Source organism: Medicago truncatula, chromosome 3 (genome assembly GCF_003473485.1).
Source record: "Medicago truncatula cultivar Jemalong A17 chromosome 3, MtrunA17r5.0-ANR, whole genome shotgun sequence".
Lineage (NCBI taxonomy): Eukaryota > Viridiplantae > Streptophyta > Magnoliopsida > Fabales > Fabaceae > Medicago > Medicago truncatula.
In genome coordinates, this window is record NC_053044.1 from 30,024,869 (window position 1) to 30,052,696 (window position 27,828).

General features: G+C 34.2%; 6 protein-coding genes across 6 annotated transcripts; 2 read left to right on the forward strand and 4 right to left on the reverse strand.

Annotated features, from left to right (window-relative positions):
• Positions 1–299: 299 nt before the first annotated feature.
• On the forward strand, positions 300–2,482 carry LOC11409771 (receptor-like protein EIX1). The gene is made up of 2 exons (XM_039832045.1): positions 300–2,344; positions 2,458–2,482. Exons 1-2 carry the CDS (start codon positions 300–302, stop codon positions 2,480–2,482), a joined length of 2,070 nt encoding a protein of 689 aa, XP_039687979.1.
• A 1,875-nt stretch (positions 2,483–4,357) lies between these two features.
• LOC11410392 (putative receptor protein kinase ZmPK1) lies at positions 4,358–5,582 on the forward strand. Its single transcript, XM_024778893.2, has 2 exons — positions 4,358–4,450; positions 4,545–5,582. Exons 1-2 carry the CDS (start codon positions 4,358–4,360, stop codon positions 5,487–5,489), a joined length of 1,038 nt encoding a protein of 345 aa, XP_024634661.2. The 3' UTR covers positions 5,490–5,582.
• Positions 5,583–6,373: 791 nt separating this feature from the next.
• Positions 6,374–8,612, reverse strand: LOC11416411 (putative receptor protein kinase ZmPK1). Its single transcript, XM_003599265.4, has one exon. The coding sequence runs from the start codon at positions 8,600–8,602 to the stop codon at positions 6,482–6,484; it is 2,121 nt and encodes a 706-aa protein (XP_003599313.3). The 5' UTR covers positions 8,603–8,612; the 3' UTR covers positions 6,374–6,481.
• Positions 8,613–9,623: 1,011 nt separating this feature from the next.
• On the reverse strand, positions 9,624–12,079 carry LOC11415392 (putative receptor protein kinase ZmPK1). The gene has a single exon (XM_003599264.4). It carries the CDS (start codon positions 12,077–12,079, stop codon positions 9,713–9,715), a length of 2,367 nt encoding a protein of 788 aa, XP_003599312.3. The 3' UTR covers positions 9,624–9,712.
• Positions 12,080–16,557: 4,478 nt separating this feature from the next.
• Positions 16,558–19,123, reverse strand: LOC11426116 (putative receptor protein kinase ZmPK1). Its single transcript, XM_003599263.4, has one exon. The coding sequence runs from the start codon at positions 19,121–19,123 to the stop codon at positions 16,709–16,711; it is 2,415 nt and encodes an 804-aa protein (XP_003599311.1). The 3' UTR covers positions 16,558–16,708.
• Positions 19,124–23,380: 4,257 nt separating this feature from the next.
• Positions 23,381–26,155, reverse strand: LOC11415391 (putative receptor protein kinase ZmPK1). Its single transcript, XM_003599262.4, has one exon. It carries the CDS (start codon positions 26,059–26,061, stop codon positions 23,629–23,631), a length of 2,433 nt encoding a protein of 810 aa, XP_003599310.1. The 5' UTR covers positions 26,062–26,155; the 3' UTR covers positions 23,381–23,628.
• Positions 26,156–27,828: the final 1,673 nt, after the last annotated feature.

Genomic DNA, 27,828 nt, shown 5'->3' on the forward strand with positions numbered 1-27,828 from the left:
AAAAATATTTAATAAAAAAGAAAAGAAAGCATGATAAAAAGATAACGTAGATAATTGGTAATGGAAAAAAATGTCATCCAATGGTCAAGCAACAAATGAAATTTATTAAAACAAAAGAATGATGAAAACACCTTTCTTGAACACAATTCTTTGTATATAAGTGTTTGTTTAACTCGTAGATAGTATCCATTAGAGAAACCCATCTTTATTTTGTTGTTGAAATTATGATGAGAAACTATATTATTCTTATATTCTATGCATTGTTGGTGTTGTCTTCCATTGTTGGGTTCAACTCAACAATGAAGAACGGAGACAAGAAGTGCAAAGAGAGGGAGAGACATGCACTCCTCACATTCAAACAAGGCCTTCAAGATGAGTATGGCATTTTGTCCACATGGAAGGATGATCAAAATGCAGATTGCTGCAAATGGATGGGAGTCTTATGCAACAACGAAACAGGTTATGTTCAAAGACTTGATTTGCATGGTTTGTATTTAAATTGTGAAATCAATCCTTCAATAACTGAGTTGCAACATCTAACATATCTAGACCTTAGTTCATTGATGATTAGAGGTCATATCCCAAATTTTATTGGCTCCTTCATCAATTTACGATACCTTAATCTCTCAAATGCCTTTTTTAATGAGAAGATTCCTTCTCAACTTGGAAAACTCTCACAGTTGCAACACCTTGATCTCAGCCACAATGAACTCATTGGAGGAATCCCTTTTCAACTAGGGAATCTCTCAAAGTTGCTACATGTTGATCTTAGTCACAACATGCTCATTGGAACAATCCCTCCCCAACTCGAGAATATTACATGGTTAGAATACCTTATACTCGGTTTCAATTCTCATCTTGAAATCAATAGCCAAAGTCAAGGCAATGTTGAATGGCTATCAAACCTCCCTTCATTGAGAAAAATTGACTTGACTAATGTTCTAATTGTCAACTATTTTTCTTATCACACCCTACAATTTTTATTGAAGCTTCCAAGCCTTGAACAATTGTATCTAAGTGAATGTGGCATTTTTGATGACAATATTTTTCCTTTATCTGATTCCCATTTGAACTCTTCTATTTCTCTTACTCTCCTTGATCTATCTTGGAATGAATTGACGTCATCAATGATATTCCACTTGGTGCTTAACTACACCTCTAATCTTCAAGACCTCTACCTTTCTAATAACTTTGTAAGAGGTACTATTCCTGATGATTTTGGCAACATAATGCATTCACTTGTGAATCTCGAACTCTCAGACAACAGTCTAGAAGGCAAGATCCCAAAATCCATTGGGAGTATATGCACCTTGCAAAAATTTGCAGCTTTTGATAACAACTTGACTGGAGATTTGAGTTTTATCACCCATAGTAACAATTTTAAGTGCATTGGAAATGTATCCTCTTTACAAGTGTTATGGTTATCAAACAATACAATTTCAGGTTTGTTACCCGACTTTTCAATCCTCTCATCTTTGAGACGGTTGTCTCTTAATGGCAATAAGTTATGTGGAGAAATACCTGCAAGCATGGGATCACTTACGGATTTAGAGATTTTGGACCTGGGAGTAAACTCTTTTGAAGGTGTCGTCTCTGAATCCCATTTCACTAACCTCTCAGAATTGGTAGACCTAGATTTGTCTTACAATTTGTTGAATGTGAAGATTAGTGATAATTGGGTTCCTCCGTTTCAATTAAGTTATTTGCGTCTAACGTCTTGCAACCTGAATTCTAGATTTCCTAATTGGCTCCAAACACAAAACGACTTATCTGAGCTTTCCCTTTCAAATGTAGGTAATTTGGCGCAAATACCTCAATGGTTTTGGGGAAAATTGCAAACACTAGAACTATTGAACATTTCAAACAACAATCTCAGTGGTAGGATTCCAGATATGGAACTCAATCTAACCCATTATCTTGAACTAGATTTGAGTTCAAATCAACTCGAAGGTTCCATTCCTTCTTTTTTACGACAAGCCCTAGGACTACATCTCTCCAATAATAAATTTTCAGATTTAACTTCCTTTATATGCAGCAAAAGTAAGCCTAACATTTTGGCGATGTTGGATTTATCAAACAATCAATTAAAGGACGAGTTGCCTGATTGTTGGAATAATTTAGCATCATTACACTATGTTGACTTGAGCAATAACAAGTTGTGGGGAAATATTCCATCCTCAATGGGTGCTCTTGTTAACATAGAGGCTTTGATTTTAAGAAATAATAGTTTGAGTGGACAACTTACTTCCTCATTGAAGAATTGTTCAAACAAGTTGGCTTTGTTGGACCTTGGAGAAAATATGTTTCATGGTCCATTACCTGCATGGATTGGAGAGAGTTTACGGCAATTAATAATATTAAGCCTTCGGTTCAATAACTTCTATGGAAGTATACCTTCAAATATTTGTTATTTGAGAAACCTTAGAGTCTTGGATCTTTCCCTAAATAACTTATCAGGAGGAATCCCAACATGTGTGAGTAATTTTACTTCCATGACTCATGACGACAAGAGCTCAGCTACAGCATTGTATCACTCGTATACAATCAAAACCAAGAATGCGTCTTATTATGTACCATATTATTTCAACCTAATCTTGATGTGGAAAGGTGAAGACCAACCCTACAAAAATGCAGATATGTTTTTAAAAAGCATTGATCTCTCAAGCAACTATCTTTTAGGGGAAATACCAACTGAAATGGAGTATTTAGTTGGATTGATTTCCTTAAATTTGTCAAGGAACAATCTTAGTGGGGAAATAATTTCAAACATAGGAAACTTCAAATCACTTGAATTTCTTGATCTATCAAGTAATCATTTGTCAGGAAGAATTCCTTCCAGTCTAGCTCATATTGATCGCCTCACTATGTTGGATTTGTCAAACAATCTGCTCTATGGGAAGATTCCAACTGGAATACAGTTGCAGAGTTTTAATGCCGCATGTTTTGGAGGAAATTCCGATCTCTGTGGAGAACCACTTGGTATAAAATGTCCAGGAGAAGAGCCAACCGAACATCAAGTGCCAACAACAAATTCAGGAAACGAGAATTCAATATTTTTGGAAGCTTTATACATGAGCATGGGGATAGGATTCTTCACTAGTTTCGTTGGCTTGGTAGGCTCAATAATGTTAATATCGTCTTGGAGAGAAACTTACTCCAGATTCTTGAACACCTTGATCTTGAAAGCCTTCATGTGGTGGAAGCAGTGAATGAACTTGTCTAGTTGCTCCAAAGTGGATGAATGATGAGCAGGTACTTATGCTCTTTCTTACTTTTTTGTTATGGTTCAATTAAATCATGAATATTTTAAGTCTTGATGTATAAGCTTTATCATTACCAGTGATCATTACCAGTGTTTCCCTGTGAGGTTTATTCCATGGAAATTGCACTGCTTTGATGTTATTTCCAAGTACTAAATTTAATTTTTTACTTTTGCAGGATCTCTTATTCGTTCTGTATGGGATGATTGCATTTTTTTGCTGTTGTAGAATAATGTAGATTGATTAGCACTGTGAAGTCCAAACCCTTGACTGTTTGTTTATGGAATGGATATAGTATGAATAAATGGATTGTATGCTTAATTATATATAGGTTTAGAGTTTACTCCAGCAGAACAAATTATCAAGGATGCTATAGAAACCTATGGGGGCTGAATACAATGTGACATGTGGTGATGGTGTATTCATTGCTCATGTGATTCCTTTTTCTATTTTTAATTTTATGTTATGTTCGTATAATTAACTAGCATGTTAAATAAGATTTGACGATTTAATCTTCACTACTTAATTGGAAATGCCATTTGTCTATTCTGTTTACTTGAAATTTGCTTTGCTTGTCACCTAATTGTTGGTGTTCCAATAGCAGTACAAGTTGGTTCCAATAATGGATTTAGCAAAGCCTTTTGTTTTTTTTAGGGAAGAAAATCATTGCATTTCATTAGATAAAATATGCCAAATACATGTAGGTATATCATCAATCACATGGGGGCTAGGATTAGATAGGGCTGCCAGAGCTAACTCGTGAGCTACCCTATTTGCTTGCCTCCGGCTGAACTCAACATGAGAGTTCTGAAATCTATCAACTAGTAGCTGTTTACAAGCAGTGATAATACATCCAAACTCGCTACTATCTTCTAGACTAGAATTGACACAATCAACAACCTTTTTACAATCAAGAACAAAATCTACATTATCAAACTGTTGATTAGAGAGTCAATCCAAAGCCGTGTGTAGTCCAACAGCTTCCCCCACATCTATATCACAAATAGGGGCAAACCATTATGTTCTTGCAAGTACAAAAACACCATCATCATCCCTAAGACACATGCCCAAACCAACCCTGTTAGGAGAAATAGAAAATGATGCATCAATGTTGCATTTATACCTGCCAGGTGCCGGTTTCTTCCAAACATCTTCCTCTTGTCTCAAAGGCCGAACCTGTGGAGTTATGGGTTGGTTACTGCTGCATGATCTAATTCTTTGGGCTGAGCAAATCCTTTTGTTATTAATTTAGTTATGTCGAATGATGAGTTCATCCCTACATAGAAGCACTTTCTTAGAGATAATCAAGGCTACGTTCTTGCAGGAGCAAGATTTCGAAAATTCACTTATTCGGAACTAAAACTTGCAACAAAATGTTTTAGTCAAGAGATTGGAAGTGGTGCTGGAGGAACTGTGTATAAGGGTTTATTATCTGATAATAGAGTTGTGGCTATAAAGAGACTGCATGAAGCAAACAAAGGAGAGAGTGAATTTCTTGCTGAAGTTAGCGTCATTGGAAGGCTTAACCACATGAATTTGATTGGTATGTGGGGGTATTGTGCAGAGGGAAAACACAGATTGTTAGTTTTTGAGTACATGGAAAAAGGTTCTTTAGCGGATAATTTGTCATCAAATGCACTTAATTGGGGTAAGAGGTATAAAATTGCTCTCGGAACTGCAAAGTGTCTTGCATATTTACATGAAGAATGTTTGGAGTGGATTTTGCATTGTGACATAAAGCCGCAAAACATACTAATTGACTCTGATTACCAACCCAAGGTAGCGGATTTTGGGTTGTCTAAGTTACTACAAAGGAACAATCTTGATAATTCAAGTTTCTCAAGGATGAGAGGAACAAGAGGTTACATGGCACCTGAATGGATTTTCAACTTGCCAATCACTTCCAAGGTAGATGTTTATAGCTATGGAGTTGTGCTGCTAGAGATGATTACCGGGAAGAGTGCAATGACAAGTATCTTAATCACAGATGGAGAAAAGACTCATAATGAGAGTTTGGTAACATGGGTGAGAGAGAAAAGAAGGAAATTATTAGAAATGAAATCTTTGGTTGAACAAATAGTAGACCCTACATTGGGATCAAATTATGACATGGTTAAATCGGAGACTTTGACAATGGTTGCTCTAAAGTGTGTTGAGGAAGAGAAAGACATGAGACCTAACATGAGTGAAGTTGTTGAAATGCTTCAAACTCATGAACATGATTCTTGATGATATGCACAAACTAAGAGCCATCTTTGATGGTTATTAGTTTTCATGTTTATCTTTCTCAATTCAATTCAAAGTCATGGACATAATTCTTGATGGTTTGCACAATGAAGAGCCTGCTCTCATTGCTGTTATAGTTCCCCTGCTTATCTTCATCTTATCAAATTTTTGAAGTCATACTGCTCTATTTATATAGGTCATTTTCTTTTGCAGTTTAGTTTGCAACCAAAAAATAGTTGAGTAAATGTAACAGTAAAGATGGAATTCCTTCAAATATTAAAGATTTATTGACCAAGACAAGTCATGGAGCAGTAAAGACCAAGAACTAGAAAATTACTCAAATACTCACCCCTAGATTAATAAAACTTTCATCTCCCACGCTTTTGCATTTATCTTTTTCTTTACAAAATCAAAAACCATCATATTTCTTCAATTCACAACTTTAGGCTAGTTACACGTAAATGTAACGCTCTCGAATGCTTACATGATTGCCAATTGACCGCACAAACCAACACCTAAATGTAACAACTCTTAAAGCTGTTTTTGTTGGTGTTCCAATGTTTACATTCCGTTTATTCTTTGAGCAAGTTAAAAAGATCAGAAACGTGAGGATTTGATCACACCAGAACAAATATAGAAAGTTATGTGGAAGTTTATGGATTATGGAGCTTTTGCCTCTACGGCTTATTATAACCTCAAATTGACTGTTCATGTTCATTTTTACACGAGTGTATACAAATTTAAATCAGTTTACATTCAATCCATTTTTTACTAAAATCAATTTTACAAAATATATTTTTTTACATCAGAACCAATAATTTCCCTAACTATTAAACTAAGTTAACTGTAGGGTAAGGAAAAAAAATTAATATCCTAATCATACATTCTTAAATCACAATACATCTAGAAAATAATTGAATTACAAGTAGTGAAACAGTTGAATAATAGTAATAAGGAGAGATGGTTATTCATTGTGCATGCCATTAATAGTTATGTTAATGACTTAGGAGCCTCTCAACAACTTGACTCATGGTGGGTCTAACATCTTTCTCTTCAGCCACACAATCCAAAGCAACATTTGCCAAAGTTTCCATTCTCTTTGCATCATAATTTGATCCCAATTTAGGGTCAGCAATTTCCTCAACCCAACAACCAAATTTAGATCCTTTTCTCCTTTTTTCCCTAACCCATGTTACTAAGCTCTCATCACAAAAGTCTTCTCCATCTTTGTTTGGTATACTTGTTGTTGGACCCTTACCAGTAATTATCTCCAACACCACAACTCCATAGCTATAAACATCCACTTTTGAAGTAATTTGCATGTTGAAAACCCATTCAGGTGCCATGTAACCTCTTGTCCCTCGAATCCTCGAGAAATTTGAATTATCAAGGTCATTCCTATTCAATAGCTTAGACAAACCAAAATCTGCTACCTTAGGTTGATAATCCGAGTCAACAAGTATGTTTTGTGGCTTTATATCGCAATGCAAAATCCACTCCAAACACTCTTCGTGTAAATAAGCAAGACCCTTTGCAGTTCCCATAGCAATGTTATACCTTTTACCCCAATCAAGTTCACTTGATGAGAGATTATCAGCTAAAGTACCATTTTCCATGTACTCAGAAACCAACAATCTGTGTTTTCCCTCGGCACAATAACCCCACATTCCTATCAAATTCATGTGATTAAGCCTTCCAATGATGCTAACTTCAACAAGAAACTCATTCCCTCCTTGACTTGCATCATGCAATCGCTTTATCGCAGCAACTCGATTATCAGATAAAACACCTTTATATACAGTTCCTCCAGCTCCCCTTCCGATCTCTTCGCTAAAACCTTTTGTAGCTTGATTTATTTCAGAGTAACTGAATTTCCTAAACCCTGTAACTTCCTCTAGATCATTCCCATGAATAACAACAATAGATTGCTTCCTATTCTTCTTATATAACATACACCCTACTAGAAAGAAGCATAAGACCTCAATTCCGCCCAAGCAACTCACAAACCAAAGCATGAACTTCACTGATCCATTTTCTTTGGAATTGATGTATGATATTCCTAGTTGTTTTACTCCTTTATTTCCTAAGCAAACCAAGCTATCATATTCTTCCGAAAAAACAGTATTGTTTTTTGGCAATCGCAGAAAGAGTGAACCTTCGAACGTTGTTGAATGGCGTCCGTTTAATAACTGCGTCTTTGGGTAACAATAAGAGAAACCCTCTTCCCTCATATAGCAAAATTGGAAGGCTATGCATTCACATGATCGTAAACACAAATGCTTACACTGACTATAGGTGTAATTTTTATAGGATTCATAGTTGTCAAACTCAACATGGGGTAAGACTTTGAAACGAGACTTTGTCTTGTTGCAAGAAAATTCGAAGCTTGGTTTGCATCCTTGAGACCAGTCTTGGTTGTTGATTATGCTATAACCTGGAAGACATGAACATTTTCTACCAGTTCTTGGATCATAACCGCAAGCACTATTAGGTCCACAAATCCCGTGTATTTGACAAGGTTGCTGGAGGAATTGCCCTGTTACTGACCAATTCACTTGCCCATGTTTTCGGCTATAAACTCGAACATTACCATCAATATCAAGGGTCAATCTTCTTTGTAGGACTGTTCCATAATCAGTTGTTTTGAAAGTGAAATCATCGAAAAAATTGAAGTTTCCCAAGCGATTTAATGTTGCTACCCTGCTATTATTGTATGAGAACGACCTATCTGCATCCCAATAAACGCTTGAACTTTGCGCGCCATCATAGCGAAGATAGAGATTATTGTTAGAATCGAAAAAAAGCTTGTAGGAACCAGAGGAATAGTTGTTGACACTTTTCAACGAAACAAGGTTCATGAACTCAATCAATTTTTGATCAGGAAGGAGAGTATCTGTTGGGAAATCAAAACTTTGCCACAAAACGAAACCATTTATGTCTTGTTCTCTCAGAACGAGGTTTCCTGTTTCGTACAAAAACAACTGAAGTGCTTTGGATGAGCTAGTTTTAGTCGACCAAACGTTGGACAACCCAGCATCGGTTAATACTAGATTGCCGGTATTAAGAAGGGAAAGTGTTGAGCGTTTTCCATTAACTGGTTGATCACGATTTGCCATCCAAACAACGGTAGCGATTTTCCATTAAATGGGTTACATGCAAGGTACTATACAATGCTATCAGCCAATCACGATGTGAATCCCTCTATGATAATGAGCAAAGGTGATCAGCCAATCACAACGTCAATCCCTCTACGGGAGTTCCTCGCCAATTTCACCTTGAACCCTTGCTTGTAAATTTAGTAACATTTGAACAATTGTTAGGTAAAATCCATGTTACTAAAGAGCTTCAATAACATTTCATAGTATTATTAGTAACATTAAAAAACTGTTGTATATTCATATTTTTGTAACACTTTTCATAGTATACTACCAATTGATGATTTATTCAATGAAAATTGTTTTTAATTTGTTGATGTTTGAAATTTTTTTATTTGCTGTCAGTAATGTAGATGATTGTGTTGATCATATACAAGGAATTTCTTCAGCACAATTAGCTGATCTACGACTAATACGTAAACAAAACGACTTAATTAGGTTTTGTAACTTAGTTTGGAACGCATTTCAACAGCGCCATAATTCAAGACTTGGAAATTGGAGAAATCAATTCTTTAAAAGCTTTGATAAACTTTCCAATATTTGCTTGAAAGAATTCATTCAACAACATCTAGTCATTTCAAAGAAGTTGCAAAAGGTGGATCCACCAATATGAACCTCAATGTATTTGTACAAGACTTGTCGTGTGTTCAAGGGCATTGAGCACAAAGAGCTCTTGTACCTTTGTGACAATTAGAAAATTGGCAGATAAATAAGAATTTAGAGATTTTTCCCCTATAATTTATTTTAACCTCAAATTTACTTTTCATGTTCATTTTTATACGAGTGTATACAAATTTAAATCAGGTTACATTCAATCCATTTTTGACTAAAATCAATTTTACAAAATCAAATTTTTTTTACATTAGAACCAATCGTTTCCGTAATTATTAAACTAAATTAACTCTAGAGAAAGGGAAAAAAAAAAAAAAATAAGTAATATCCTAATCATAAGTTCTTAAATCACATTACATCTAGAAAATAATTGAAACCCAAGAAGTGAAACAGTTGAATAATTGTAAACAGGAGAGATGGTTACTCATTGTGAATGCCATCAATAGTTATGTTAATGACTTAGGAGAGCCTCTCAACAACTTGACTCATGGTGGGTCTAACATCTTTATCTTCCTGTACACAATCCAATGCAACATTTGCCAAAGTTTCCATTCTCTTTGCATCATAATTTGATCCCAATGCAGGGTCAACAATTTCTTCAACCCAACAAGCAACTTCTAGTACTTTTCTTCTTTTCTCCCTAACCCATGTTACCAATCTCTCATGATACAACTCTTCTTTGTCTTTGATTTGGATACCTGTTGTTGGACTCTTTCCAGTAATCATCTCCAACACCACAACTCCATAGCTATAAACATCCACTTTAGAAGTGATTTGCATGTTGAAAACCCATTCAGGTGCCATGTAACCTCGTGTCCCTCGAATCCTTGAGAAGTTTGAATTATCATGCTCATTCCTGTTCAATAGCTTAGACAAACCAAAATCTGCAACCTTAGGTCGATAATCAGAGTCAACAAGTATGTTTTGCGGCTTTATATCGCAATGCAAAATCCACTCCAAACACTCTTCATGTAAATAAGCAAGACATTTTGCAGTTCCTATAGCAATACCATATCTCTTTCCCCAATCAAGTTCATTTGATGAGAGATTATCAGCTAAAGTACCATTTTCCATGTACTCATAAACCAACAATTTATGTTTTCCCTCAGCACAATAACCCCACATTCCAATTAAATTCATGTGGTTAAGCCTTCCAATGATGCTAACTTCTGCAAGAAACTCACTGTCTCCTTGATTTGTGTCATGCAAACGCTTTATCGCAACAACTCGATCATCAGATAAAATACCTTTATACACGGTTCCTCCAGCTCCTCTTCCAATCTCTTGGCTAAAACCTTTTGTAGCTTTTTTTAATTCAGAATAGCTGAATTTTCTAAACCCGGTTGCTGATGCTATAACATACCCATGATTATCAACACTAGATTGCTTCCTATTCTTGAATAAGATACACCCTACTAGAAAGAAGCATAACACCTCAATTCCGCCCAAGCCACTTGCAAACATAAGCATGAAATTCACCAATCCATTTTCTTTTTCACCAACGTATAATCTTTGTAGTTGTTTTATTCCATTATTTCTCGAACAAACCAAGTTATCATACTCGGGGGAGAAAACAATATTGTTTTTTGGCAATTTCAAAAAGAGTGAACCTTTAAACTCTGTCGAACGAAGGCCGTTTAGTAACTGCGTCTTTGGATAACAATTATTCACACCCTTTTTCTTGATATAGCGAAATTGGAAGGCTATGCATTCACACATTTGTAAGCACAAATGCTCACATTGTTTATAGGTGTAATTTTTACGGAATCCATAGTGATAGCTGTTAAACTGAACACGAGGTAAGAATTTGAAGCGATATTCTGTCTTGTTATTGCAAGAAAATTGGAAGCTTGGTTTGCACCCTTGAGACCAATCTTGGTTATTGATTATGCTATAACCTGGAAGACACGAACATTTTCTACCTTTTATTGGACCATAACTGCAAGTGCTGTTAGGTCCACAAATTCCATGAATTTGACAAGGTTGTTGGACGAATTGCCCTGACACTAACCACTTCTCTTGCCCTTGTTTTCGGCTATAAACACGAACATTGCCATCAAAATCAAGTGTAAGTCTTCGTTGTAGCACTGTTCCATAATCACTTGTTATGAAAGTGAAATTATCTGAAGAACTGAAGTTTCCCAAACGATTTAATGTTGCTACCCTGTTATGATTGTACATGGATCTAGAATCTTGCCAATCAAGAAACAAAGGATCTGGCCAATAAACGCTTGAATCTCCAGGGCCATCATAGAGAAGACGGAGAAGATTATCGTTGTCAAAGAAAAGCTTGTAGCAGCTAGAGGAATAGTTGGTGGTGTCTCTTTTGGACGAAACAAGGTTCATGTACCTTGTGAAACTTTGATCGGGAAGGAGGGTATCTGTTGGAAAATCAAAACTTTGCCACAAAATGAAACCATTTGTGTTATGTTCTCTGAGAATGAGATTTCCCGTATCGTACAAAACCAACTCAAGTTGTTTGAGTGAGTATGTGTTTGTAGACCAAACATTAAACTGTCCTGCGTCGGTTAAAATGAGGTTGCCGGTATTAAGAAGGGAAAGTGTCGAGCGTTTTCCGTTTACTGGCTGTTCACGATTTGCCATCCAAACAACGGTAGCATTGGTGAGGTTTTTGTGTTTTTGAGTGAACCATATGGCGAATGAATAAGCATTTTCGCCTACAGGATAAAAGCCCGCGGTGAATGTGCCTTTGGGTGAGACAATAAAATCATTTTCATGTCTCTCCACTGAGAGGGAAAATGATAATGAATGTTGAAAATGGAAAAGCAAAACGAGAATTGTGAAGAAAATTGGTGAATGAATCATTTTAATTGTTATTGCTGGATAATCTTTTTACGATTTGCCATCATATATAAACGTAGTACGGTAATGAAAGAAGTACGTGAAGCGAAATTCCTTGACTTTACCCAACCCACACGGCATTGACAATGTCACCCAACCTTGCATTAATTGGTCTGAAATAATTTTGTTTTTTTTTTTACATAAGCAAAACAATATTCCGTCATCAAATTGATAGAACACATCAGATACAATAATACGATCAATGTGAATATGTCAACAAACTTACGACACTCAAGTTAATAGCATACAACGCCAAAATGCTTACAAATAATATGATAAAATCTAAATTATCATAATACCCACGATTCTTGATCTGCAACGCTGACGTCAAAATCATTGGTTGAATCTATGATTGATCGAAGTTAATCTTTCAATAGGAACCAAACAGACATCACAACAAGATGCAAAATCAAACGACGCCGCACAAGACAATGAACAACACAGCGTTGCACTCAGACAGAGAAATCAGGTAAAAACACAAGGAAAAACTTGTGGTCGGAAATAATTGAAATAGGTTCTCACTTTTTAATCAAGGTTCTCACTTTTTTGTGGAGAAACCAACTTATATCATTTCATTAATGAAAATGTGTTTAATATAATTTGGTATTTCAACCAAAATCTACAAACTAGTTGGTAATATGAACACCTTAGCTAAATTGTACAGGAACTTCGTTTACTTGTCTCCGCACAAACTCAACACCTTAGTTTTCATAAAATTGCTTAAGGATTGTCTAACAATTTTGGATAGTAATCCCAAATTATGTAGAGCCATGTTTTGGAGATAAGAAACTATCAACCACTCTCTTCGCATCCAACTCAAAATCGATGGGTCCCAGCGTAAGCTCATAAACTCATTTGAAGGCGGATAATAAACCAAGAGCATGAAGCTTCTCACTTGAAGCAGTTTTTGTTTTCTTTTGGTTCTCATTCTTTAGAAAAATTTAATGAACGAATGAAAACTCTTAAAACTAATTATTTTAAAAATGAAAATATTTTTAGGGATAAATTTCATTATTTAATCTGTATCAATATATTAAAGAAATACATTAGTTTTAAGCAGAATTTTTTTTCTACTTAATTTAAACTATGGCATTTACAATTTTATCCATTTCATAATAAATTTAAATCTTTTACTAAAAAAGTCCGTTAAATCTATTAATTTAGAACAAACTCAATACAATGTGAACAAAATTAGACACTATAAAGAAGTTTTAATTTTTTTCAAAAGATTATAATCAAGTGTGATAAAATAAATATACAACTAAATAAAATAAAAAAGCAGACAAATAAACACGTTAATGTCTGTCTTTCCAGTAGTTAATCCGTTTTTTTTTTTTTTTTATCCTACACAAAATGATAAATAAAATGATGTTCGTTTCCCAACCTAAATCAGTGAACTATTCTATTCAAAATTACCAAAAGAACAAAATATTAACTTTCATAATGCATCGACGATCTTCTAGTTATGTACGGATAAACTTATACTATATTGCTTAGATATATAAATACTCCTCTAACTCTGACTGAATCTCATAGATCTTGACTTGGGAGATTTGTATAGAACTTTGCATAGGATATACCACTTTACCATGAGACCTAATAACTTTGTAAATTTCTTTTCTTAGTTTAAGCACTTTTTGCGCCCCTTTAAAATGACCATTTTACACCTTCATATTTAATAATCCGAAATGCATTTGACATTTCTCAGATTATAAAATCTGAATTGTGTTTACATGGTTTTAATGGTATAATTTAAATTGACATAACATAAAATCGACAATGAAATTTAATAATTCAACACATTTTATTAATTGAAAAGGATTTTATAATACAAAATGTTTGACATCAAAAGCTAAATTTGTAATACAAGAAGATGGAGGGAGAAGGAGGGAAGGTTCACCATCCCTCTCACGCCTTCCAAAGAATTCGTGAGCACCAAATGATGGAGAAGGCGAAGGTGGAAACCAATCTATACAATTTTTTAGGATTAGCTATAAGATTATATAATTTGAACCAGTCAAACACAAGATTTTGATATGGTCCACATTGCACCAACAATTTTTATGATTCACAACGTATATATTCTTATAATGATTTGAAGAATAATTCTTATTATTTTAGGGTTTTTAAAGACATTTATTGAAATGTAAGGATTATTTTTCAAAGTCACGCAAAATGTAGGGAGCAAAAATTAATTTAACCTTAAAATAATTGGGACCCGCTAACTGGCACATCAGCATTCCGTTAGAGAATTAACAGCAATGACTAATTTTGATAACAGAGATAAAATGTGAGGATTTTAAAAACAATGAAATGTAAAGACTATTCTTCAAAGGGGCGCAAAACGTAAGGACTTAAAACATATTTAACCCTATTTTAATTTTTGATTTTTTTACAAGATTCATATTATATAATTCAAACAAAAAAATTTGAGAATTTTGGACAACGTGTAAGAAGTTAGCATTGGGGGAAAATAGAAAAAACTCTACCCTATGTCGAAATGTAGTAGTAATGTAAAAGGTTGGGTGACCCAAGGTCAATACAAATTATGGTCAAGCCGTGGGAATTGGGAGAAGGAGCTAAAAGTAAAGTCAGGGAAATTTCACTTCACCTACTTCTTTCATTATCATACTATGTTTAGTAACCCAAAGTGAATATTTTAATAAGAGAGAAAGGGAGAATGGTAGATAGCAACACTTCAACTATTAATTTGACAGCTCCTTCAAAAAAAAAAACTATTAATTTGACAGTTGTAATTGGATCATTTTAAGTTATTTACCTTATTTTCCTTATTTGTCCTTGGACCCTTTTTAAAGATTTTAGATTAAGAAATTATTGTTAAACGTTTTATATCCGACAAAATGTGTGATACGAACATAAGTTTACAAGTGAGAATAATTCTCACTTCACAAGTCGATTGTATTAGGTCCAACCACGATTTTTAAGATATATTTAAAAAAAATCAAAGATTACAACTTTCATTACATTAAATACACAATTTTTTATAAAAATTTATCTTTAAGTTCTTTTAACAATGCTCTGGAGGCACTCGTTAACATTTAAAAAAAAATCATTATTAGCATGCTTGTTCCATTTAAAAATAATAAAAAACATTGACATGGATTGTTTCTAAAAAAAGAAATCTAAACTGAATGAAATTAAGAAGTTGTTTTAGGTTAATATTCCATCAAAGTCTCGTATATAACTAAAGATTTTTTATTTTAAATTATTTGAATTATAATATTTAAAGTGGTTCTAAGAGAAGTGGTTAGCGTTATTTTAGTTTATTCTTTGTTCTTAATTTCAATATTTCATAAAAAGTGAAGTTGTTGATGTAAAAAACAAAAAATGGGATCAGTGCCAGGTTTGTTTTTTAGCGTGGGACCAAAACAATGTATATAATCAAGAATTCTATCAAAGTTACAAACAAACAAAAACTAAACTGATAACTAATCTTAATGGAATCTTTACATAAAAAATTGAAAATAAAAAAAGTGGTCCAATTAGAAGTAGAACTGTCAAATTAATAATTGAAGTGTTGCTATCTACCACTATCCCTTTCTCTCTTATTGAATCTTCATTTGAATTTAAACTTTGAGCAACATCAATACCAAAGTTGAAGTACTTGATGCAACATCTATAAGTAAATCTAGTTGTTCATGTTGGACTTTTATTTTGGCATTCAATCATGCAAAGCATATAAAAGGAATTTCCTCAGCACAATTAAAATGATGACTTGAGGTTTATGCGACGTGGTTTAGAATGGACTTCAAGATTTGGAAGCTGAAGAAATAAATCTTTGAAAACTTTGTTGAACTATCCAATTCATTCCTAGGTAGTTTCCTTTCAGTGTCTAATTCCCAAATGATTGAAATTGTTCAAGCATTAAACACCAGTGGAATTCAACTATGGAAATAGCTTTATCTAGTGTTCCAATGCTTACATTCACTTTATTCTTGGACTAAGTCCGAATAGTAGAAAAAAATTGGATGTGGGGAAAAATGGGTTGGCGTTAAAATGGTGAGTTAAAAGTGAGGAATTGATCACACAAGAACAAATACTGGAAATTTACGGATCATGGAAGTGGATCCTCCTATAGGAACCTTGATGTATTTTAGAAGACATTTCGTGTGTTCAATGTGACGTTTTAGAAATCGAACATCAAACCAGTGAGACTTTCAACTTATAGTTGGATAAAATTGTGATCGAACCACTCAATGACTCAAATAACTAAATTTTAGACAATGACAATTTAAGGTTTAACCGACTGAACCATCTGATTTGATTTTAAATAATTGTTCCGAGGTCATTGGACACACGGACCTTATTTCTTATTCGATTTTCAATAATTTTTCGAGGCCATTGGAGACACGAGTCTTGTTTCTTCGTGACATGTATAAAACAGGAAGATAAAAGAGGTGATATGATACGTATATTAATTTTATTTGAGATTGAGCTTAAAACAGGCATACAAGCAACATAAATGTGAAAACTATGATCACATTCTAAACACTTAGTTATTTAAATGTTACCTCCAAAATTGTGATAACAACCTCCATGAATCTAATTACATCTAGAAAATAATGGATAGCCTTAATTATGCTCATCCCTTAATAGCCTCTCAACAACTTGACTCATGGTGGGTCTAACATCTTTCTCTTCCTTTACACAATCCAAAGCAACATCTGCCAAAGTCTCCATCTTCTTTACATCATAATTTGATCCCAATTTAGGGTCAACAATTTGCTCAACCCAACAACCAACTTCTAATCCTTTTCTTCTTTTCTCCCTAACCCATGTTACCAACCTCTCATGACACAACTCTTCTTTGTCTTTGATTTGGATACCTGTTGTTGGACTCTTTCCGGTAATCATCTCCAACACAACGACTCCATAGCTATAAACATCCACTTTTGAAGTGATTTCCATGTTGAAAACCCACTCAGGTGCCATGTAACCTCTTGTCCCTCGAATCCTCGAGAATTTTGAATGATCAAAGTCGTCCCTATTTAATAGCTTGGACAAACCAAAATCCGCTACCTTCGGTTGGTAATCAGAGTCAACAAGTATGTTTTGCGGCTTTATATCACAATGCAAAATCCACTCCAAACATTCTTCGTGTAAATAAGCAAGGCCCTTTGCAGTTCCCATAGCAATGTTATACCTTTTACTCCAATCAAGTTTATTTGATGAAAGATTATCGGCTAAAGTACCGTTTTCCATGCACTCGTAAACCAACAATCTATGTTTTCCCTCAGCACAATAGCCCCACATACCAATTAAGTTCATGTGGTTAAGCCTTCCAATGATGCTTACTTCAGCAAGAAACTCACTCTCACTCTCTCCTTGATTCGCTTCATGCAAACGCTTTATCGCAGCAACTCGATTATCAGATAAAACACCCTTATACACAGTTCCACAAGCACCCTTTCCAATCTCTTGACTGAAATTCTTTGTTGCATGTTTTAGTTCAGAGTAGGTGAATTTCGTAAATCCTGTTGCTGCTGCTGCAAGAACATAGTTGTGATTTCCTTCACTAGAATGCTTCCTGTTCTTTAATAAGAAACACCATACCATAAAGAAGCAGAAGAACTCAATTCCTCCCAAGCCACTTGCAAACCAAAGCATGAACTTCACTGATCGATTGTCTTTGCCTTTGACATATAATCTTACTAGTTGTTTTGGTGCATTTTGTGAACAAACCAAGCTATCATCCTTGACAATGTTCTCGTGGGAAAAATCAATATTGTTTTTCGGCAATAGCAAGAAAATTGATTTTTGGAAATGTGGTGAATGAAACCCATTTAAAAACTTTGTCTTTGGGTGACAACTATAAGTACCACTTTGCTTCCGATATGTGTATTCAAATCCGATACACTCACACAGTCGCATGCACAAATGCTTACATTGTTTATAGGTATAATTTGCGTAAGTACCATAATCATATCCATAAAATTTGACATGGGGTAAGTGTTGGAAGCGAGTATTTGAACTTGTCTTGTTGTCACATGAAAGTTGGAAGCTTGGTTTGCACCCTTGGAACCAGTCTTGATTATCGATCCTGATATAACCTGGAAGGCACGAACACTTTCTACCACTACGGAAATTATAACTGCAAACGCCATTGGGTCCACAAATCCCCTGAATATTACAAGAACCTATACGAAATTGCGCTGATACCGACCACTTCTCTTGTCCATGTTTTCGGCTATAAACACGAACGTTACCATCATGATCAAGGGACAACCTTCGTTGGAGTAGTGTCCCATAGTCACTAGTTGTTATAGTGAAGTTATCAGAAGAGCTGAATTCCCCTAAAGGACTTAGTATTGCAACCTTGCTACTGTTGTAGGTGGATCTACCAGATTGCCAACTGAGGAGCCATGGAACTGGCCAGTAAACTCTTGAAACTTGAGGTCCATCGTAGATAAGACAGAGAAGATTGTCGTAGTTGAATAAAAGCTTGTAGAAGCCAGATGAATAGTCATTCTTGCTTTTTGAGGAAATGAGTTGCATGTACCTTGTGAAACTTTGATCAGGAAGGAGAGTATCTGTTGGGGAATCAAAACTCTGCCACAAGAAATTGGAAACAATAGTGTTGTGTTCTCGAAGAATGAGATTTCCTGTGTCGCACAAAAACAACTCAAGTTTTTTGGATGAGTTAGTGTTTGTGGACCAAACGTTGAACTGTCCTGCGTCGGTTAAAATGAGGTTGCCAGTTTTGAGAAGGGAAAGTGTTGAGCGTTTTCCGTTAACAGGTTGGTCACGATTAGCCATCCAAACAACGGTAGGATTGGAAAGGTTTTTGTGTTTTTGAGTGAACCATATGGCGAATGAATAAGCATTTTCACCTACGGGATAAAAACCCGCGGTGAATGTGCCTTTGGGTGAGACTATAATGTCATTTTCATGTCTCTCCACTGAGAGGGAAAATGATAATGAATGTTGAAAATGGAAGAGCAAAATGAAAATTGTAAAGAAGATTGGTGAATGAATCATTAGAATCATGATATGTTATTGCTGGATTGTTTTGTTATTCACTGTCATCATATATATATACACACATGGTATGGTAATCAAAAAGGCATGTGAACAAAAACAGGGGTAACTTCCTTAAAATAAAATAAAAACATGGGTAACTTTTTGGTCTTCGTTCCTTCTCCCACGGCATGATCATAATTCTTCATTTTACCCAATTAAGTCACCCAACCTTTTTACTAGGAAACCAAACAATGTCGTAGAAATTATCAAAGACATTAGTGAGATGAAACGATTCGATGAATGAATTATGAGATACAATGATTGTCCTTGTATACACATGTGGACGTGCCAACTTTATACCAGTGTACTTTTTTTTTTTCCTAGATATCGTGCGCGTAACTGTATAGATTAATTCATCGAGTTAGATAAGACCACATTGAATGTCAAAACTCTCACTCAAGAGATTTAACATTTATGCATACCCTGAGCTAGATCTGAACATTTGTTCTCCTTGTCAGAATTTGGACCCTGAACCTCAAACTCTTTAACATTTAACTCAAAACAGTTGAACTACACAAACGTTCTTATATATGACACTCAATGGCGTAGCCAAGACCTCAGGTCAGGAGGTGCAATTTAAAAAAAAATAATATGATCATTATTGTTCTTTTTTTTTTATAAAAGAGGGCCAAAGACCCAATGGAAAAAAAAAAAAAAAAAACTCAAGTTTGCTAGCCAGTCAGCATATTTGTTGCCTTCACGCCACATGTGAATAACTTCAGTATGTCAATCCCGTCGAAGAAGCTCTTGAATACGTCTTATCAAGGAAGGAATGGCTCCATTGAAAAAGTGCATCCAAACCTTCAATATATGCTAACAGGACTATCCCATTTCATTGTGAAATCTGCTTAACTTGCCCTCCCTTTCTTCAAGCTCCTCAGAAAAGAGGCAGCCTTCAAGTGGATCTATGAATGTGAAGTTGGTCTCACACATGTCAAACATTCGTTATCAAGACCTCATGTGCTCTCAAGATCCGAACAAGGTGAAACCCTACTTATATCTTTCTGTTGCTGCTGAAGCTGTTAGTGCAACACTTGTTAGAGAAATTAAAGATGATCAAAGATAGTTTACTTTATGAGAAAGCTCTCCAAGGGCTGGAAATCAAGCATCAAAAGATCGAAAAACATCGCGCTTATAATAGTGATCGGAGGAAGTACATACTATATATGAAATTATTGTCATTAAAGAAAAACTTTATAGTATGAAAATAATATTTTCCGCATAATTTTTTCCATGCTATTTCGTTGAGAAAATATGTCCCGGGTCATTTTCTTTACTGCTATTTTCTTTGGGAAATAATATTTTTGGGGTCGTTTTCCCTGCTATTTCATTTGCACTTTTCTTCTTACTTTAATGGTTGGTATCTCGGATAATATTTTCAAACATACAAATTCTTTGTAGTTGGTCCAAAGTGCATTTAATTTTTAAATTGTTGGATCTTGACGGTGCGTAGCTGCGATAATAGCAAGATTCTAAAGTGCAACAATTAAGAATTGAGATACTGTAAAAAAGAATAGAGATTGTATGTCCGAGAAAATCTTATCTTTGACTGTAATATAATTTGAGCATTAAATTAATAGGGTTTTTCTAACTTGTGCAAAGATTGCACAGTTAAGCTCCAATAAATGCACTATTTTTTTTGTTTTTCTAAATCTTATTAATTAGTCTTTCTTTTGAAAATTGATTTTTTTTCATCTCTCTTCTATTAACTGCTATAATTTCGGTGCACTGAGAAATATAGAGAAAGTTAAAATTCAAATTCCACAAACACATTAAACTGAACATTTTATTCTTTTGTCACGCGACTTTTTCCTTCAACTTTGAAAAAGTCTGTTAAGATATGGCAAATCGAAAGGAACCAGACCATTTGTACTCGTATGATTGTTATACCACACTAAGTTAATACCTTAATTTGCTTTCACATATTTTTTTTGCTTTCACGTTTTTTTTTTTTATTTCTTCATTTGTTCTTATTTGTTTTGTCAATTACTTTCATATTTTTTTCGTTCTTTCAAAAGGAACCAAACCATTTGAAAATAGGGTAACAGACCAAAAGAAAATCTTACTTCTTCTTTCAAATTAATATATTTGTTCTCATTATTAAGTCTGCAGGTGAGTAGTTAGCCAAAGAGTGGGAGGCTATAGTTGTTTTTTTGGTTCACATCACGATATAAAAGAATGGTTTCATGTTGTTACAGTTGTCTTTCACAATAAAAATAAATAAAATAAGTCACAAAGTGGTTTTAACGTAGAAAGCACCCGTAGGTAAGTACTCCCTCCGTTCCTTTATAATTGTCACTTTTGCATACAAAATTTGTTTTCAATTAACTGTCGTTTTCAAAGTCCAATGTATCATTAAATGTGGTTTTACCTATATTACCCTTATATATTTATTGCTGAGAGAGAAATATATGGAATGAAGTATTAAATTATTAAGGTTATTATAGAAAAAAGATAAATTGTTGTATCAAAAGTAGTAAAAGCATTTGTTGTCTTGATTTGTGTAAAAAGTCAAAATGTGACAATTAAAAAGGGACAGAGGGAGTATGAGAGAGGGTTTCAGAAAAAAAAGGAGAGAGAGAAAGAAAAGTCTAATTAATTGGCTAATTAATAGGATTTAGAAAAATATAAAAAGTAGTGCATTTATTGGAGCTTAAGCTGTGCAATCTTATACAAGTTAGAAAAACCCAAATTAATATAGGATAAAAGGAGGGGTGACTCTAACCATGGGCAGGAGGGGCGGCAATCTAAGACATAATATATTCATACATTACAATAACAATATTTATACATAGTAAATCCATACATTTGATTTCTAAACAAATAAAAAAGTTAATTACAAAGTTATTTGATTAAGCAAAAACATGAATATTGTTCATCACATTTAATAAAAACTAAGTTTCTTGATGCAACACAAACATAACTAAAATTCATAACATTTAAGAAAAACAAAGTTTCTTGCTTAAAAAAACATAATAAAGTTTATCATATTCGACAAAATAAAACTTCTTGATTCAACAAATTCACGGTGATAAATGTAATTTACTAGTGGGTAAAGGTATTTGTGGATGCGGATCAATCAAATATGAATCCATTAAATAGCAAGTAGTTGAAATATCCATTTATTTTATCCATTGATATCCATTAAGGTATCCACTTTGAGTCCGTGACAGATTTTATCCGTAGATACATGAGTGCGGATTTTGTGATCCCTAACTATGACACATAGTTATTAACCTATTTATTTTTTTAATAATTATTATTTATGCTTAATTTTTAAATATATGATTATAATATTTAAAGTGGTTTCAGAGAAGTGGTTAGCATTATTTTAGTTTATTCTTTGTTCTTGATTTTAATATTTCATAAAATTGAAGTTGTTTATGTAACATACAAAAAATGGGATCAGTGCCGGGTTTGTTTTTTTCCTTGGGACCAAAACAATATATATACTCATTTAAGAATTCTATCAAAGTTACAAACAAACAAAAAATAAAGTGATAACTAATCTTAATGGAATCTTTACATAAAAAATTGAAAATAAAAATAGTGGTCCAATTACAACAGTCAAATTAATAATTTAAGTGTTGCTATCTACAATTATCCCTTTCTCTCTTATTGAATCTTAACTTTGGACTCACACTTTGACCAACATCTATAAGTAAATCTAAGTATTATTCCTAGTTGCTCATGTTGGACTTTAATTTTGACATTCAATCATAGAAAGCATATAAAAGGAATTACTTCAGCACAATTAGCTGATCTAGGAATAAATAATGCTTAATCAAAATGATTTGAGGTTTTTATGCAACGTGGTTTGGAATGCACTTCAAGAGTTGGAAGCTGAAGAAATCAATTCTTTGAAAACTTTGTTAAACTAACCAATTTATCCCATTGCATTTGCTTATTTCAAACATGAAACAATTCATTCATTAATATATCTACTGATGATAGTAGACTTGACTATCAGTGTTGTACATTTCTCTAGCTTAGTTTCCTTTCAGGGAAATGGCTCAACAGCTTGAGGGTATCTGTGACATAGCAGTTGCAAAAGGTGGATCCTCCTATATGAACCTCAATGTATTTTAGAAGACTTTTTGTGTGATCAATGCAATTTAAAAACCGAACCATACATCGAACCAGCGAGACTTTATGGTTATAGAATTATAGTTAGACAAAACTGTGATCGAACCACTCAAATAACCAAATTTTAGACACTGCCAGTTTAAGGTTTAACCGATTGAACCGTCTTATTCGATTTTGAAATATTGTTTCAAGGTCATTGGATACATGGAGCTTGTTTCTTCGTGACAAGTATAGAACAGGCATATAAGCAACAGAAATGTGAAAACTATGATCACATTCTAAACACTAATTATTTAAATGTTACCTCCAAAATTGTGATAACATCCTCCTTGAATCAAATTACATGTAGAAAATAATGGAAACAGAAGTATTAAATGTGTACACTATCAATAATCATGGTCATCCCTTAATAGCCTCTCAACAACTTGACTCATGGTAGGTCTAACATCTTTATCTTCTTGTACACAATCCAAAGCAACATTTGCCAATGTCTCCATCTTCTTTACATCATAATTTGATCCCAATTTTGGGTCTACAATTTGTGCCACCCAACAACCAACTTCTACTCCTTTTCTTCTTTTTTCCCTAACCCATGTTACCAACCTCTCATGACACAACTCTTCTTTGTCTTTGATTTGGATACCTGTTGTTGGACTCTTTCCGGTAATCATCTCCAACACAACGACTCCATAGCTATAAACGTCCACTTTAGAAGTGATTTGCATGTTGAAAACCCATTCAGGTGCCATGTAACCTCTTGTCCCTCGAATCCTCGAGAAATTTGAATTATCAAGGTCATCCCTATTCAATAGCTTGGACAGACCAAAATCAGCTACCTTCGGTTGGTAATCGGAGTCAACAAGTATGTTTTGCGGTTTTATATCGCAATGCAAAATCCACTCCAAACATTCTTCGTGTAAATACGCAAGTCCCTTTGCAGTTCCCATAGCAATGTTATACCTCTTACCCCAATCAAGTTCATTTGATGAGAGATTATCAGCTAAAGTACCCTTTTCCATGTACTCATAAACCAACAATCTATGCTTTCCCTCAGCACAATAACCCCACATACCAATCAAATTCATGTGGTTAAGCCTTCCAATGATGCTAACTTCGGCAAGAAACTCACTCTCACTCTCTCCTTCATTCGCTTCATGCAAACGCTTTATCGCAGCAACTCGATTGTCAGATAAAACACCCTTATACACAGTTCCTCCAGCACCTCTTCCGATCTCTTGACTAAAACCTTTTGTAGCTTGTTTCAATTCAGAGTAACTGAATTTCCTAAACCCTGTTGCTGCTAGAACATACTCATGATTCTCATCAGAATTTCTGCTGCTCCTAAACAAGAAAAACCAAACCATAAAAAATCCCAAAAGCTCTAATCCTCCTAATCCACAAGCAAACCAAAGCATGAACTTCAATGAACCATTTTCTTTCTTCTTCATGTATTCTCTGTCAAGCTTTACCACTCCATTCCTCTCACAAACCATTCCACTGCTATTTTGTTGAATCCTAATCTCATCAACAAAACCACTACTTTTCGGCAATTTCAAGTAGAATGATCCAAGAAAACTCTGCGAACGATGGCCATTAAGTAACTGAATTTTCGGATAACACCAATAGACACCACCATATTCAGCTGTAAAAGTATACTGAAATCCTGCACAATCACACAATTGTGCACACAAAGTCTCACATTCTTTGTAAGTTTTATTCGTATAAAATCCGTAATCATATCCATAAAAATCAACATGAGACAAAGCCAAAAAACTTAACTCATCATGAGTCTTGTTACTGCAAGAAAGTTCAAAATTGGGTCTACAACCTTGAGAACTATCTTGATCATTAATCCAAACATAACCAGGTAGACAAGAACACTTTCTACCAGTCAATGGATCATTACTACAAGTACTATTAGGCCCACAAATTCCATGAATAAAACAAGGTTGTTGACGAAATTGACCCGAAACAAACCAACCCTGTTCCTCATCTTTTCTACTATAAATGCGAACGTTACCATCATGATCAAGTGTAAGTCTACGTTGCAAAAAAGTTCCATAATCAGCAGTATTAAAAACAAAATCATCAGAAGAACTAAAACTACCAAACGAATCCAACGACGCGATTCTACTACTATTGTAAGTACTTCTTGTACCACTACCAGCTGCACCATTGCTTGTAGTCCAAGGATCTGGCCAATAAATGCTAGATACTCTCGGTCCTTGATATAAAAGACGAAGAATGTTATCATTGTCAAAAAATAGTTTGTAGAAGCCAGACGAATAGTTCGTCTGACTTCTTGATGAAACGAGGTTCGTGAACCTCGTTAGGGTTTGGTCAGGTAAAAGTGTATCTGTTGGGAAGTCAAAACTTTGCCATAGAATATTGTTTTTTCTTGAACCATTTCTGCTTTGTTCTTGAAGAACAAGGTTACCTGTTTCATGTAATAGTAGTTCAAGTGGTTTTGTTGAGGTGGTTTCAGTGGACCAAACAATGGACTGAGCTGCATCTGTTAAGACGAGGTTTCCAGTTTTGAGAAGGGAAAGTGTTGAGCGTTTTCCATTAACTGGTTGGTCACGATTTGCCATCCAAACAATGGTAGTGTTGTTGAGATTTTTGTGTTTTTGGGTGAACCATATGGCAAAGGAATAAGCATTTTGTCCTACAGGGTAGAAACCTGCTGTGAAGGTTTTTTTGGGGGAGAGTATGATGTTTTGTTCAGGGTTTTCTACTGAGAGGGTGAAGGATGAGGTGTGTTGAAAATGGAAGAGAAAGATGAGAAAAGTTAAGAAGATTGGTGATGGTGAAGGGGACATTGTTGGAATCTTGGGGGGTGTGATGAGGGAAGAAGATTGGTGCTTAATATTGAATTGTTTTGGTGGTGTAGTTTTATGGATAAAGAAGAAAAATAAATAGTGCGGTCCTAAAAGGACATTGAATTATTTTGTACCTGTAGTATTTGATGGTAGGTAAGGTATAGATAATTCATGTGTGTGAATGCAATAATTCAAAAAAATTGTAACATGCATTTCTTTATGTTTTCTTTTGTTATAAGTCTTTGCTTATATTTGTATGTCAATGAGAACAGTGTGTGTAATGTAGAAGTATTCTCGTTCTACATAAAAGAGCTTTCAAAATTTGTAGAAATTTGGGCCTAACTGTTACTCACAAAACTGGTTTATGAGGTGAGGATTGCTCCCATTTATAAGCACATTGTCATGTCATGTTCTGTGCGATGTGATACTCTTAACACACCCCCTCACAAGCAGCACAATTGGGTTTGGTTCGTGAACATAAACGGCGGGTGCCCCGATAGTGAAATCCTGATAGCAGGTGATCCAATGAATCTTGAAGATGCTCGGATATTATCTTAGAAATCGTGGTTGGGTCTAATACAATTCCACAAAACCAACTTATAAGGTGAGATAGTTATAAGAACTAAATCTTAAGATATTTAACATTGATGTATTAACAAAACTGAATTTGAATCTTAAGCTCTTTGATTAGATCGATAGAGATATCCAAAATTAAAAACTTAACCCCTGCATATTAAAATGTTTTTATCTACCAAATAAACTAAATAAGATAATTTTACCGTCTAAATGCAATAAATTCAAAAGGAGATAAAAAACGAGAGATTACTGAAAAGTGAAGAATCAATTATAATGTCTACACGTGTTTACACGTGTTCTGTATTCTTTTTTTTGGATTTAAAAATTAATATATTTGAATAATAAACCTCCTAGTGGTATTAAAAAAATTGTAACATGCATTTTTTATGTTTTCTTTTGTTATGGTCAATGAGAACAGTGTGTGTAATTTAGAAGTATTCTCGTTACCGCCGTTGATATTGTTCATGTGTCAATGTCGGCTGGTCAATTTTCAACGATTTGGCGCTATCTTCTAACTCTACCTAACTAACCTACGTCGAACCTCGTGCTATTATTAGATTCCCATTACAAAAAGGGTTCAATTATTCCCAAAGAGATAAAATATTTGGAGTCCTAGGTAGCCATTTTTTCCTTTACACCTCTTCCCTTCTTTGAAACTATCATGTTGACTTTTTTTGTTGACGTTATAATGTTGACTTTTACTAGAATAAGGGGTCTAACAAACTCCTTAAGATGTGTTTGATTGTGTGGAAATAAAAAAGAAAATGATTTGAAAAAGAGTATATATGAGAAGAGAGAAGAAGATGAAAAATATATTACTCTCTTTTAAAATGAATGATATAGCTGTTAGAAGAAAGTATGAACAGAGAAAGAGGTGGAAAAGAGTATGAAAAAAGAGAAGTATATGTCAAATGTAGAATGTTTGACATATTATTTAATACAAGAGAGAAATGAGAGAAATAGAAGAAATTGAATAAATTTTTCTTTTTTAAAAAGACAAACATTCTTAGACTAATAAATTTGAAATACGATATTATTTTATTATGTTTTAATTTAATTAATTAATTGCAGTAGTTTAATTTTATTAAGTATTGATTCTATATTATTATAATTTCACATTAATTTAATTAATTACTAAATTGATAAACCAATTTTTATGATTCATAGACACCCTTAGGTGGCAATACACCC

What these genes read in the sequence shown, in the direction of transcription:
- LOC11409771 (XM_039832045.1), top strand. Translation starts at nt 300, where the DNA reads ATGAAGAACGGAGACAAGAAGTGCAAAGAGAGGGAGAGACATGCACTC. An exon ending in TGGATTGGAGAGAGTTTACG is followed by an intron (nt 2,345 to 2,457) that starts GCAATTAATAAT and finishes ATAACTTATCAG; the next exon opens with GAGGAATCCCAACATGTGTG.
- LOC11410392 (XM_024778893.2), top strand. Translation starts at nt 4,358, where the DNA reads ATGATGCATCAATGTTGCATTTATACCTGCCAGGTGCCGGTTTCTTCC. An exon ending in CCGAACCTGTGGAGTTATGG is followed by an intron (nt 4,451 to 4,544) that starts GTTGGTTACTGC and finishes ATCCCTACATAG; the next exon opens with AAGCACTTTCTTAGAGATAA.
- LOC11416411 (XM_003599265.4), bottom strand. Translation starts at nt 8,602, where the DNA reads ATGGCAAATCGTGATCAACCAGTTAATGGAAAACGCTCAACACTTTCC.
- LOC11415392 (XM_003599264.4), bottom strand. Translation starts at nt 12,079, where the DNA reads ATGATTCATTCACCAATTTTCTTCACAATTCTCGTTTTGCTTTTCCAT.
- LOC11426116 (XM_003599263.4), bottom strand. Translation starts at nt 19,123, where the DNA reads ATGATTCTAATGATTCATTCACCAATCTTCTTTACAATTTTCATTTTG.
- LOC11415391 (XM_003599262.4), bottom strand. Translation starts at nt 26,061, where the DNA reads ATGTCCCCTTCACCATCACCAATCTTCTTAACTTTTCTCATCTTTCTC.